The sequence below is a fragment of the Schistocerca nitens genome, chromosome 1 (assembly GCF_023898315.1).
Source record: "Schistocerca nitens isolate TAMUIC-IGC-003100 chromosome 1, iqSchNite1.1, whole genome shotgun sequence".
In the NCBI taxonomy this organism is placed as follows: Eukaryota; Metazoa; Arthropoda; class Insecta; order Orthoptera; family Acrididae; genus Schistocerca; species Schistocerca nitens.
Genome location: NC_064614.1, coordinates 186,105,631 through 186,118,818, shown reverse-complemented (window position 1 = coordinate 186,118,818; position 13,188 = coordinate 186,105,631). Strand labels below are relative to the sequence as shown.

Sequence of the window (13,188 nt, the reverse complement as noted above, 5' to 3'; positions counted from 1 at the left end):
TAGTGAAGGGAGACGAAAATTTAATAGTCATGGGTGACTGGAATTCATCAGTAGGAAAAGGGAGAGAAGGAAACATAGTAGGAGAATATGGATTGGGGGGAAGGAATGAAAGAGGAAGCCGCCTTGTAGAATTTTGCACAGAGCATAACTTAATCATAGCTAACACTTGGTTCAAGAATCATGAAAGGAGGCTGTATACATGGAAGAAGCCTGGAGATACTGACAGGTTTCAGATAGATTATATAATGGTAAGACAGAGATTTAGGAACCAGGTTTTAAATTGTAAGACATTTCCTGGGGCAGATGTAGATTCTGACCACAATCTATTGGTTATGAACTGCAGATTGAAACTGAAGAAACTGCAAAAAGGTGGGAATTTAAGGAGATGGGACCTGGATAAACTGAAAGAACCAGAGGTTGTAGAGAGTTTCAGGGAGAGCATAAGGGAACAATTGACAGGAATGGGGGAAATAAATACAGTAGAAGAAGAATGGGTAGCTCTGAGGGATGAAGTAGAGAAGGCAGCAGACGATCAAGTAGGTAAAAAGACGAGGGCTAATAGAAATCCTTGGGTAACAGAAGAAATATTGAATTTAATTGATGAAAGAAGAAAATATAAAAATGCAGTAAATGAAGCAGGCAAAAAGGAATACAAACGTCTCAAAAATGAAATCGACAGGAAGTGCAAAATGGCTAAGCAGGGATGGCTAGAGGACAAATGTAAGGATGTAGAGGCTTGTCTCACTAGGGGTAAGATAGATACTGCCTACAGGAAAATTAAAGAGACCTTTGGAGAGAAGAGAACCACATGTATGAATATCAAGAGCTCAGATGGAAACCCAGTTCTAAGCAAAGAAGGGAAGGCAGAAAGGTGGAAGGAGTATATAGAGGGTTTATACAAGGGAGATGTACTTGAGGACAATATTATGGAAATGGAAGAGGATGTAGATGAAGACGAAATGGGAGATAAGATACTGCGTGAAGAGTTTGACAGAGCACTGAAAGACCTGAGTCGAAACAAGGCCCCGGGAGTAGACAACATTCCACTAGAACTACTGATGGCCTCGGGAGAGCCAGTCATGACAAAACTCTACCATCTGGTGAGCAAGATGTATGAGACAGGTGAAATACCCTCGGACTTCAAGAAGAATATAATAATTCCAATCCCAAAGAAAGCAGGTGTTGACAGATGTGAAAATTACCGAACTATCAGTTTAATAAGTCACAGCTGCAAAATACTAACGCGAATTCTTTACAGACGAATGGAAAAACTGGCAGAAGCCGACCTCGGAGAAGATCAGTTTGGATTCCGTAGAAATGTTGGAACACGTGGGGCAATACTGACCTTACGACTTATCTTGGAAGAAAGATTAAGAAAAGGCAAACCTACGTTTCTGGCATTTGTAGACTTAGAGAAAGCTTTTGACAATGTTGACTGGAATACTCTCTTTCAAATTCTGAAGGTGGCAGGGGTAAAATACAGGGAGCGAAAGGCTATTTACAATTTGTACAGAAACCAGATGGCAGTTATAAGAGTCGAGGGGCATGAAAGGGAAGCAGTGGTTGGGAAAGGAGTGATACAGGGTTGTAGCCTCTCCCCGATGTTATTCAATCTGTATACTGAGGAAGCAGTAAGGGAAACAAAGGAAAAATTCGGTGTAGGTATTAAAATTCATGGAGAAGAAGTAAAAACTTTGAGGTTCGCCGATGACATTGTAATTCTGTCAGAGACAGCAAAGGACTTGGAAGAGCAGTTGAACGGAATGGACAGTGTCTTGAAAGGAGGATATAAGATGAACATCAACAAAAGCAAAACGAGGATAATGGAATGTAGTCAAATTAAGTCGGGTGATGCTGAGGGAATTAGATTAGGAAATGAGATACTTAAAGTAGTAAAGGAGTTTTGCTATTTAGGGAGTAAAATAACCGATGATGGTCGAAGTAGAGAGGACATAAAATGTAGGCTGGCAATGGCAAGGAAAGCGTTTCTGAAGAAGAGAAATTTGTTAACATCGAGTATAGATTTAGGTGTCAGGAAGTCGTTTCTGAAAGTATTTGTATGGAGTGTAGCCATGTATGGAAGTGAGACATGGACGATAACTAGTTTGGACAAGAAGAGAATAGAAGCTTTCGAAATGTGGTGCTACAGAAGAATGCTGAAGATAAGGTGGGTAGATCACGTAACTAATGAGGAGGTATTGAATAGGATTGGGGAGAAGAGAAGTTTGTGGCACAACTTGACTAGAAGAAGGGATCGGTTGGTAGGACATGTTTTGAGGCATCAAGGGATCACAAATTTAGCATTGGAGGGCAGCGTGGAGGGTAAAAATCGTAGAGGGAGACCAAGAGATCAATACACTAAGCAGATTCAGAAGGATGTAGGTTGCAGTAGGTACTGGGAGATGAAGAAGCTTGCACAGGATAGAGTAGCATGGAGAGCTGCATCAAACCAGTCTCAGGACTGAAGACCACAACAACAACAACAGGTAGAAATAACCCTCTGAAGTTCTGGTGTGATTGGTTCATATAAAAAGTAGCAGTGGTCAGCCAACCCTAGCTCTCAGAAAAGCATGACAAACTTTTTAGCCACTTTAGAGGCTTGTATCTGTATTTAGGTGAGGCTAAATCCCAAATTTTTGCCATGGTGTGATTCAACATAAAAAGCTGTCTATGTATATTAAAGCAAATGACCAAAGTGTGCTAGAACTTTTAGAAAAGCCTAGAAAACTTGCCACATTTGCACCTTTGTATGTGATGTGAAGATGAGTAGTTCCTCTCTATAAAAGCCTCTAAAAATTAAACTATTGAAGATACTGAACTGAAATTTGGTATATAAGCATCAAAGACCATATAGAATCTTCACACTAAATTTCATCATAGCTGGAGATGGTCGAGTGGGAACCCTGGTTCCCTTGACATGGAATGACCCTGGTCTTTACACTTGGATTGTTGGCCTGATCTACAGAAATTAGCTGTAAAGGTAGTTGGCAGTCCTCATACATAAAAAAATGAACATGACAGGCACCCACAAAACACACTGCTAATCAACATTAGAATAATGAGATGATTTTGGTGGGTATTTTATGTTTCCGCAGCTGTGAGGCCTACCGGGCTATGGAACACTTAGTCAATGACAATGTGAATGATTGTTACAGATCTGCCACAGACAGTGGCCTTGACCAAAATGTCAGTACAAAGCACTGAGAGTCTGTGTGGGAGCAATGCACTGTTAGTTGAAGCACCGAGGCCTCCAACTTGCCTGTGCCAGTTACCTTTCAGCAGATTTGAAAAAGAGTTCAAAATGAATCAATTTTGAAGAGGCTGCTTCGTATCTGACGGCACAATACTTAACTGAGTGCTTCTGTATTAGCAGTACTTTCAACCATTAACATTAGAATACTCTTCGGACATGCAGGCAGAGTATAAGGCTACCTTGGCTATAAAACTATCCCAGTTGAATTAAATGACATCCTTTCGAGCATGATGTTCACTGAAATAATTTTAGCCGTGCAACTTATGGAAGTGCATTCTAAATTTAAAATTTTATGATGCCTGGGGTATCTGAATTACCAACAGGGGCAGCATCACGACTGCAGAAGAACTACACATCTATCAATGGATGACAATAGCTTCACACATTATGCTCAGGGATCATCAGTTGTTTCAACAATTCTGGCTTGTTTAATAGTGTTGTGACACAGCTTCTTTCACTTAGTAGAAAACCCATGGCCAGGTTAGCAGAAAATGTCACCAAAAACTGACTAAGAAGCCTTACCGAAGTGAAGCAGACAGAAGCTAGCAGAGTGAACTAATTTTCACAAGAAGCTACACGTGGACTCTGCTGACACACTGGTAGTCACTGCCTGTGCCTCACAGTAGGACAAATTAACACATATTTAACTTTGGCAACTGCTCCTGGAGCTTTAACACCACTGAAGTTCGGAAATAGATTACACAGTGATGGCGACCTGGATTACCGCATGTTCCAGCCCAACTCTGGGATACTTCCTTTTTCTACATGACGAGGAGTGATGGCATGGCAAAAGAATGGTGGGTGTCACCACCTGCAAGCAGCTACAAGAGGTGCCCCATGCTAGTTGTTGATCTGAAATGGGACATCCACCCGCCACAACTAAACACCACCTTCACTAACTGCAGAAGGGTCGACAGAAGCGACCGATCCCACGCGTCTGCTTTGACCCGTGACATAAGGGTGTTGTCGTGTGTGACGTCATGACGGCGCGGAGTTTGGTTTGTGAGTGTGACGTGTTTGTAGATGTCGTCGTGTTGTGGTTTGTTGTGCTCTCTGGTGGTATGTTCAGGGTTTTCGTTTGTGTGGTGTAATGGGCTCAGTTTGCTTTTGCTCATTATCCAGAACTGCTCGAGTGTCGGATGCGTTTGTAATGGAATTCGTTTCAGTGAGTTAACAATTTTGTGTCAAGGTTAATTTAGTGTTGTTCGCTGTACATCGTGTGGTAATTTTAGTAAAATTAATCGGATAAAATTAAGTGCGCAGGTCAATGGAAGTGTTCGATCCCAACGTGTGGCTTTGTATGTTGATATTGGTATCGGGAGGTGTTTTTGAGCTATATAGGCCAAGGGAAGTGTTTGATCCTAATTTATGGGATCGGGAGCTGCTGCTGAGCTATATAGGTCAAGGGAAGTGTCCGATTCCAGATGATATTGTGTTTAGTGGTATTTGGGGAGCTTTGTCATGTCAGTTTTTTCGTCGTTTTGTGTGGTTTTGTACTGGGGTGGGTGTCCAAATTTGTTTGTATTTATTTTGCCCCCACCTAAAAACACCCCATTTCCCGCGCTTGTCCCGTTTAGTGTCATTGGGCTTTTTGAGGAAAGTGGGTGTGTTTGTTTTTCGATGTATTTTCGTCCTCATAATGTGTACGTACAGACTTTATATGCGCCATATTGGAATCGTGGCTTATGGTCGTATCCGCCATATTTGTGACGTCATGGGTCAAAGCAGACGGGTGGGATCGGACGCTTCCGTATTTCCCTGCAGAACTACTGGCTGTGCCTATGCCTAATGCTGCCATGAGTCAAACTGGTGCCTCCCAGCCAGGGCATCGTCTGCTGGTTGACTTCTTCTGATTTCAAGGTGCCTATAGGGATATTCAGGTTCGCACTTAGGCCTGATTAGATGCTAACTACCATGTGCAGGCACACTTTACTACTGCAGGTTTGTCCCTGCAGGCATCCGTCATCACACCCTGTGCTGCAGTCCTTGGCTCAACTCTGCATGCTCAAGTGCTTTTCGCACTGAGTTGTGCATCTGCAACAGCAAATGTGGGCAAGCCTGACACTGTCCTATTTCACTGGAGTGTTGCCAACTTAACTTTGTCTTAGCTGCCACCTATTTGACAGGGTGATTCTCCATGCTGGCTGATACATGAGGCTGCTTGCTGAGCTAAGTACACTTTCCCAACTGGGACCAGCCCGTGTCTTCGGGTGCTGACCACTACCTGACAACACTAAAATTGCTTTTCATTTTGCTCAGAATGAACAAATCTATAAAACTGCTGTTTCTATGACTTACAGTCAGACACAAACCTGGCTCCATGAACCTGCCACACAGCTCATGACACTCGATACAATCAATCTGTAGCAGGGCACCTAACCTCAAATGCCACTGACACCTCACTACAATAGCTAGACTTCAAATTAACCAAGGACGTGCCCACAGAGTCTGCACATCACGGCAATTTCTTTCTGTTCCTATGAAGATAGAGAAGAAGCAGAAAATCTTTCCTTTGTGCTTCCCAGGCAGGAGAAAATTACAGCAATTGCCTTATAAGAACTTGTCAAGCCGAGTCATCTGATACTAACCAGTGTGAGAGTTCAGTTAGCATTGTAGGATCTGGGAATATACTTCTTTTTATATACTGTTACTGCAGACATTCACATCTATCCCCAACACAATGCAACTCATATGTTGCATAATGTAACAGTAATCACTGAAGTGAGACACAAACAAATCAGACACAAAACGACCCGTCCTTACAGCTTCAATTCTGCCAGTACCTCGTCTCCTACCTCCTCTCCTGCGAACCTTGCAGAACTAGCACTCCTGGAAGAAAGGATATTGTGGAGACATGGCTTAGCAGCAGCCTGGGGGACGTTTCCAGAATGAAATTTCCACTCTACAGCAGAGTGTGTGCTGATATGTAACTTCCTGGCAGATTAAAACTATGTGCCGGACCAAGACTCGAAATCAGGACTTGCAAGGTTCACAGAGGAGCTTCTGTGAAGCTTGGAAGGTAGGAGACAAGGTACTGGCAGAATTGAAGCTGCAAGGATGGGTTGCGAGTTGTGCTTGGGTAGCTCAGACGGTAGAGCACTTGTCCATGAAAGTCATAGGTCCCAAGTTCGAGTCTCAGTCCAGCACACAGTTTTAACCTGCCAGAAAGTTTCGTATCAGTGCACAATACACTGTAGAGTGGAAATTTCATTCTGGAAATCAGACACATTTAGAATAGTTATGAACACCTCAAAAATAAAGTACATAGTCACCTGAGTGGAGAATTTGAAGACTGTCAACATAGGACGGATGAGGTGATTTGACTTCTAAGCCATTATCACATGTTTCAAGGATGTCGATGGAGTGTTAACCCTTTTTGCACATTTCCTTTTATCTCTGATATATTTTTCCTGTTTGTCAACACCAGGTGCTGCTTTCTTCAAATTGAAAATGTACTCGAATAATTGAGGTATGCCTATCGAAATGAGCCAGATTGCAATAGACTCGTTACCACATTCCTACGAAATCTCCCAAATTAAACTTATGCAATAAGTATGTCAGAGGTAGAAAATACCGCTACAGTTGTAAAGTTCTAGTTCTATTATCACATGACCAGTTTCGGGCTCTTATACGCCCATCTTCAGGTGTCGCAACTTGGTGTTGCGATCCCCCGAGCACTGCATGGATGTGTAGAAGTGTAGAAGGTGCGGTGTGCTGCCAACGAGTGCAGAGCATGGACTCCTTGTACTTGTACATATTCACCACAGCGCTCGGAGGGGGGGGGGGGGTCAAGCACCAATTTACGACACCTGAAGTTGGGCGTATAAGAACCCGAAGCCAGTCATGTGATAATTAAAAATAACTTTACAACTGTTGAGGTATTTTTAATCTCTGGTATAATACTCAGTTGCGGATGTTCCTCCAACAGGATTGTTTGCAATAAGTATGTGTTGAAGGTTAATATGAACACAGAAATAGTGAACCAGACCAGAGCACAAACACAAGAAGTGACAACAAATACTTACTCCACATGTTCACACCAGCAAAAATCACGCCACCCTCAACAAACCCAGTATAAACTACACACAAAGCACAAGCTAACAGTACTAGCAACACCAACCTAATTAACCATCACTCTGCTTTATTCACTACAATCACTACCACGAGTACATCATGAGTTCAAAGCTGTCAGGTGGTCCCAAAGGTTCAAGTTCAGCTCATACAATGGGGAGGCATTAATTTAAGAAAATTTCCTATCATATAGGTTAGTGCTGACACAAGGTTCTTAATTTTCAAGCTGGGTGGTTTATCATCAGAATGTGAAGTGTTCTCCAAAAGCTGCATCCCACATTACAACAAATATATTGTCGAGTAGAATATGAAATAAAGTGGACTACCAAGGCAGATGACAGCACTAGCAAGTTTGATGTACAACCCTTGCAAACTAACAAAACAAAAACATTAGAAAAATAAAATCCAACAAATGGGATCTCTTCTGGAATATGGATTACAGGCTGGGTGTCGTCTGGTTGTTAAGGTCATCAGATATATTAAAACTTGAAAATATCTTGTCACAGTGGGACAGTAGGCATTTTGATCAGAGACATTACTCTATCTATGGAATGTACAACATGTATGTGAAAAAAGTTTGTAATGACACACTTGTTGGCATCTTCAACTTGCAACTGCACTAAAGTAGAAATCTGATTATCTACAGTTCCATCTGTCACCACAGCTTCACAAATAAAAGGGTCTAGTGAACAACATAAGCAATTAGTATATTGTCTAAAGCGTAATGTCATACCTCTACTGCATTTAGGATATTTATGTTTCTATATTTCGGTTGTAGGCTATGAGCCACTCCTATGTTTTGGTTACCATTTATCATTTAATTCTTATGGATGGTTGCTTGAATCATGATACCTGTCAGGCTTATATGTATGGTGGATAGTAAGGGGAACAATGTTTCGTATTGTATACTAGATACTTACAATACTCTAGTAAACTACAACGCTTCATAAATATATAAGTCCTAGAACCTTACCGAAATTAGTTTATGTATACCTGTCGTACAAATCAAATTCTAAGACGACGACAAAACGGAAAAACAGAAACTGACCACAATACAACAAAGGGATTTGTTGTTGAATGGTGGTATAAATAGTGTGGCGGCATCTAGGCGGACAAATGAAAACCAAGAATGCGTACGATAATCAAGGTACGCATCCACTGATACCTTCTCCTCCAGAAGCAGCACAAAAAGTACGAGAAAACATTTACTTACAAGTTGCATGCTTCAACAGATTACTGTGTCATACATGTTGTCACCAAATTGTTATACGAGTCGCACTTTACCTACAAGTCACGTTATATGAATACATAGCACTACTTGTACACTTTTCATCGTTATTTACTGAACTGTGCACTTTTTTACAATTGGTAACTTACCATCACTGTAGCTCAACCATCTATAAAAAGGGCCGTACGGAAAAATTCTTTTATAGTATATGGGCAGTAAATCCGGCAGCACTTCCGGGGTGAACTCCGCTATATCCATAGCGATTTTCGATGCCTTTCGCGTAATTGCAATTCCAATTGACAACTTTTCCCGCCAAAAACAAATGAATACACCAAAGATACATATTGCACGACTCGAAAGATGAAAGATTCTGTATGGCCATAGAGCAAAGCTACTCAACATTCTACCGTTTTGTCATGAACTCATGAAGTATATGTATATCAAACCTTGGTTGCTATAAAACTGTACTTTGCATATTTTTTCTATTAGGAAAATAATTATTAAGTAACTACATAATACATCTCATTAAATAAAGTCTTCGATAATACTAGTCAACCACTAGTGGTTGATTTTGTATAAGAAATATGCGAATTATATGGCATAATAAGAAAATTCTATACTTATCGTTATGATTTGACTAGGAAATAACTCGAAAAATTGCGAAAATTTGTTATTAACTTCTGTCATATGCACAACATTTTTCAAAGACGTTCATTGTACACATGCAGGCAGAAATGTTTACTTAAAGCTGTCAAGTGTCGGTGACAGCCGCTACGTTACAGGGTTTGTTGTATGACAAATCGAATGACGTTTCACTCACAACATGATGTTTACACATGGCTCACAAACTTATAGAATATTACCATAAACACGAGATAATAACATCTTAACAGTCCGAAAGCCAAAAGGACATGCCGAGTTCGTTTTTGTTTGCAATTAACAATGAGGGACGCGTATTTCGCTTGTCCACAAGTGGTACTACATGGAGAGAGTTTGTTTACTTGGGACTGGAGTTCAAACATCTTTCAGCTGTCCCACATTTCATGTGGGCTGTTGGAGGCGATCGTCAGATTTATGTTCACGTTCATGGTTTGGATATACCCATACGAATTAAAGAAGAATCATACCAAAATGAGGTGAGTACTTGTGTTTGCCACCAGGATTATTCAAATATTTGGCCATAGTCACATGTATTCTGTATCATTTATTTTTTCGCTGCATGTTGGAGGATTATGTGTTGTAATGTCTAACCCATTTTAGTAGTTCCCAGTGTTTCATTTCGGAACCATTTACTAACCTTTGTGCACACAATTGTGCCCCTTGTCACTGACATTTTTTTGGGTTTGTATGTATGCCTTTGTAATAGTATCTGTAAATCTCAAGCATCTTCGGAGCCCTAATACAACAATATACAGAATATATTACTCTGTCTTACCATGTTCCATCCATTTTCCAAACTGGACCATTGACATGGTATGATTTTTACATATACGAATAAACACGTAAAAAGTTGACACAGATTCTTTGTTAATACTTCTTTATTTCAAAACCACATCCGCAATTGCTTGTTCTGTTAGAAATATAATAATGCAGTTCTCAATTTTGAAAGAGTACAATCTTCCCTGTGGAAGAGGTTACGTTAGAACCACATTGTATGCAATTTAGGAACATGATTTTTGCCATTGTTGTAAGAATATCTTCAAACACATGTTTCTCTGACTGCTGTCAAATTCCACACTATTTATTAGACAGACCTTTCCTGTCAGTGTTTTGATTCATGTGCTAATTTCTTCTATCATGGATGAATAAACAAGTGTACTACAAGTGTCTATGTTGGGTCCTCACTTGTTCTCGTCATGCAGGCCATAATACCAAGAAACAGAAATAGTTCAGTTTGCTGTGGTGCAGGCATTAAAATCAAACTAAATGGAGCAACTTCAGCACTTGAAAAATAAATAATATTTTCTTAAAAATTAATAATTAGTTCTCTGTAAATAGACTGTTTGATAACACACAGTACATTCAATTCTAATGCACACAGCTTGACTACATCATTAGCAATTATTCATTCAGTTGTGTAAATGAAAAATAGGCCTATATTCTAAAATTTTGGTGTTCCATAGCCTCTTAAATGTATAAACTGTGCAAATTTTGTGTTATGGGGATTACAGAAGTGTCAGATTCCACGTGTCTGGTTTGACCCATGACGTTATCAGTATGGTGGAAATGGCTATTCTGAGCCATGAGGTCACTACGTATACATGGCAACAAACATGAAAATACTTATAAATTAGACAATAATCTCCAAAAAATACAATCAAGATAATGGTGAACCACAGGAAACTCGGGGCTTTAGGGTGAGGACAAGCTACATACAATAGTAAAAAAACACACCATGATCTTGAAACACAAAATGGTGAACAAAAAGAAAGAAAAAATTACAACATTCTCCCACACCAACAAAATCTTCAAGAATCGGACACTTCCCTTGATCTGAAACCATTAAAAGGAAGCCACAACTATTGATACCAAGAAACCAACACCTACAACTGTGAAAAATAAAACCAAAGCCACAACTTCAAAAATCCACAAGTCAAACGTCCCTACATAAATCATAAATTAAAACACTTTCAATATACCATAAATACACAATACATCACAACTCGAGAATAATAGACAAAGAAACAAATTAAATGTCTTACCACACTACAAACAACAAACCAATAACAAATATTTACTATCAAAAACAGTCTTGATAGTAAATATTTGTAACTCATTGATCACTCTCTTAAGTAATTAAACCAATTACACCTAACGAAAATACCAAACACATAAACAAAAAAAATTGATAACTCATTGAAAAAAATTACAAACCTTGGAATTACAAACACTGCCAACGACTTCACACATCCAACACCATGGCTCAAATGAACCCAATACAACACATTATACTCAGCGCCCCCCCCCCCCCCCCCCGCCCTCCCCACACGCACACACACAAACACACAGGGCACCATAAAACACAGCAAGACAACTCATTGAAAAAAATTACAAACCTTGGAATTACAAACACTGCCAACGACTTCACACATCCAACACCATGGCTCAAATGAACCCAATACAACACATTATACTCAGCCACCCCCCTCGCCCTCCCCACACGCACACACTCAAACACACAGGGCACCATAAAACACAGCAAGACAACATCTACAAACACAACCAACTCATAAAGACCATGCCATAATGACATCACACACAACACCCTTGCATCATGGGTCAAAGCAGACAGGTGGAATTGGACACTTCCATTGACCTGTGTTATGGATAATATCAGATTTTGGAGTTTAAATTGTCAAAAAGTTTTCTTGCCTTTCCCATTTTCATTCATTCATTATAGTATAGAGACGATGTATTATGGATAAACCATCATTGAGGGAGAAAGTGTTCATTACACGTAGAACATTTTACAGATATTCTTAGGCAACAGGACGTAGTGACAACAACCTGATTCCCTTTTAAAATTTGTTGTTATCATTCAATGACAAATTGGAACAACAGTAACATTAATAAATACAGTACTAGATTTAGGAGAAATGAATTACACTGTCTGTCAATCAGGCATAATGTAACACAGAAAGAAATGAGGTATTCAGCAATGTAAATCTTTGACCACCTACCAAGTGGCATAAAGAATTTAATGGATAACAAAAACTGAAATCTTATCTGCCCGACAACTCCTTCTAACCTGCGGAAGAATTTGTGAATTTATAAACACCTGTGTGTAGTTAGTAGAACATTCACAAAAGCTTACTGGTACTATTGAACAATAAATTTGCTGACGTCGTGTGCCTTTTTACAAATAGACTTTCAGTCCTGTATCCTCATTTTCCTGTAAGTTTTAGTTCATGACTACAACTGTAATAATAATAATAAGACACAAATACAGACATTAGACCATTCTTACGTAGACCACCAAATAACCCACAAGTCGAAACAACAATAAAAACTGTCAACACAATCATACACAACAAAATAAATGAAAACACAACAATGGAAGAGTTACAACTACTGGTTTATATAGGAGCACTCACTACACTAAATATACACACTAGGCAGAGATCAGAACCAACCAACACACAGAAGAAACTCACAAAACCAGCATGGCAACACAGGCTACAGATCAGAATAGAAAAACTGGAAAAGACATCGGACAGCTAACACAATTTATAAGAAATGAAATGTCAGAAAAAAAAACGAAAAAGGTTAGGTAAAATCTCACAACAAGAAGCGATAGAGCAATTAGATGAAAAGAAGCAGAAATTACAACCATTGGCCAAACGACTTAGAAGATACAAAAAAAGTGAAAATAGAAGGAAACAAAACCAAACATTCAACACAAACCAAAAGAAATTTTACCAGACAATAGATAACACACACATTAAAATAGACAATCCACCAAACACAACAGACGTGGAACACTTGTGGAGCAACATATGGTCAAACCCAGTACAACATAACAGGCATGCACGGTGGATACAAGCAGAAACAGACACATACAAGATGATACCACAAATGCCTGAAGTGATAGTTTTGCAACATGAAGTCACCCGAGCAATTAATTCTGCGCACAATT

At 39.7% G+C, this 13,188-nt stretch overlaps 2 protein-coding genes across 3 annotated transcripts in view; one reads left to right on the top strand and one right to left on the bottom strand.

Moving 5' to 3' along the window:
• The window catches only part of LOC126244951 (DNA primase small subunit), a 127,290-nt gene extending 118,420 nt beyond the window's left edge, over positions 1-8,870 (bottom strand). For both annotated transcript variants that reach the window (XM_049948279.1, XM_049948278.1), the window contains exon 1: positions 8,702-8,870. In XM_049948279.1, the coding sequence (XP_049804236.1) occupies positions 8,702-8,810 (109 nt within the window). In that variant the 5' untranslated portion in view covers positions 8,811-8,870. The remainder of the gene's footprint in view (positions 1-8,701) is intronic.
• Positions 8,871-9,316: 446 nt separating this feature from the next.
• LOC126244935 (tectonin beta-propeller repeat-containing protein) overlaps positions 9,317-13,188 on the top strand; it is a 211,524-nt gene continuing 207,652 nt past the window's right edge. The window contains exon 1 of the mRNA XM_049948276.1: positions 9,317-9,688. Coding sequence (XP_049804233.1) covers positions 9,464-9,688 — 225 coding nt within the window. The 5' untranslated portion in view covers positions 9,317-9,463. The remainder of the gene's footprint in view (positions 9,689-13,188) is intronic.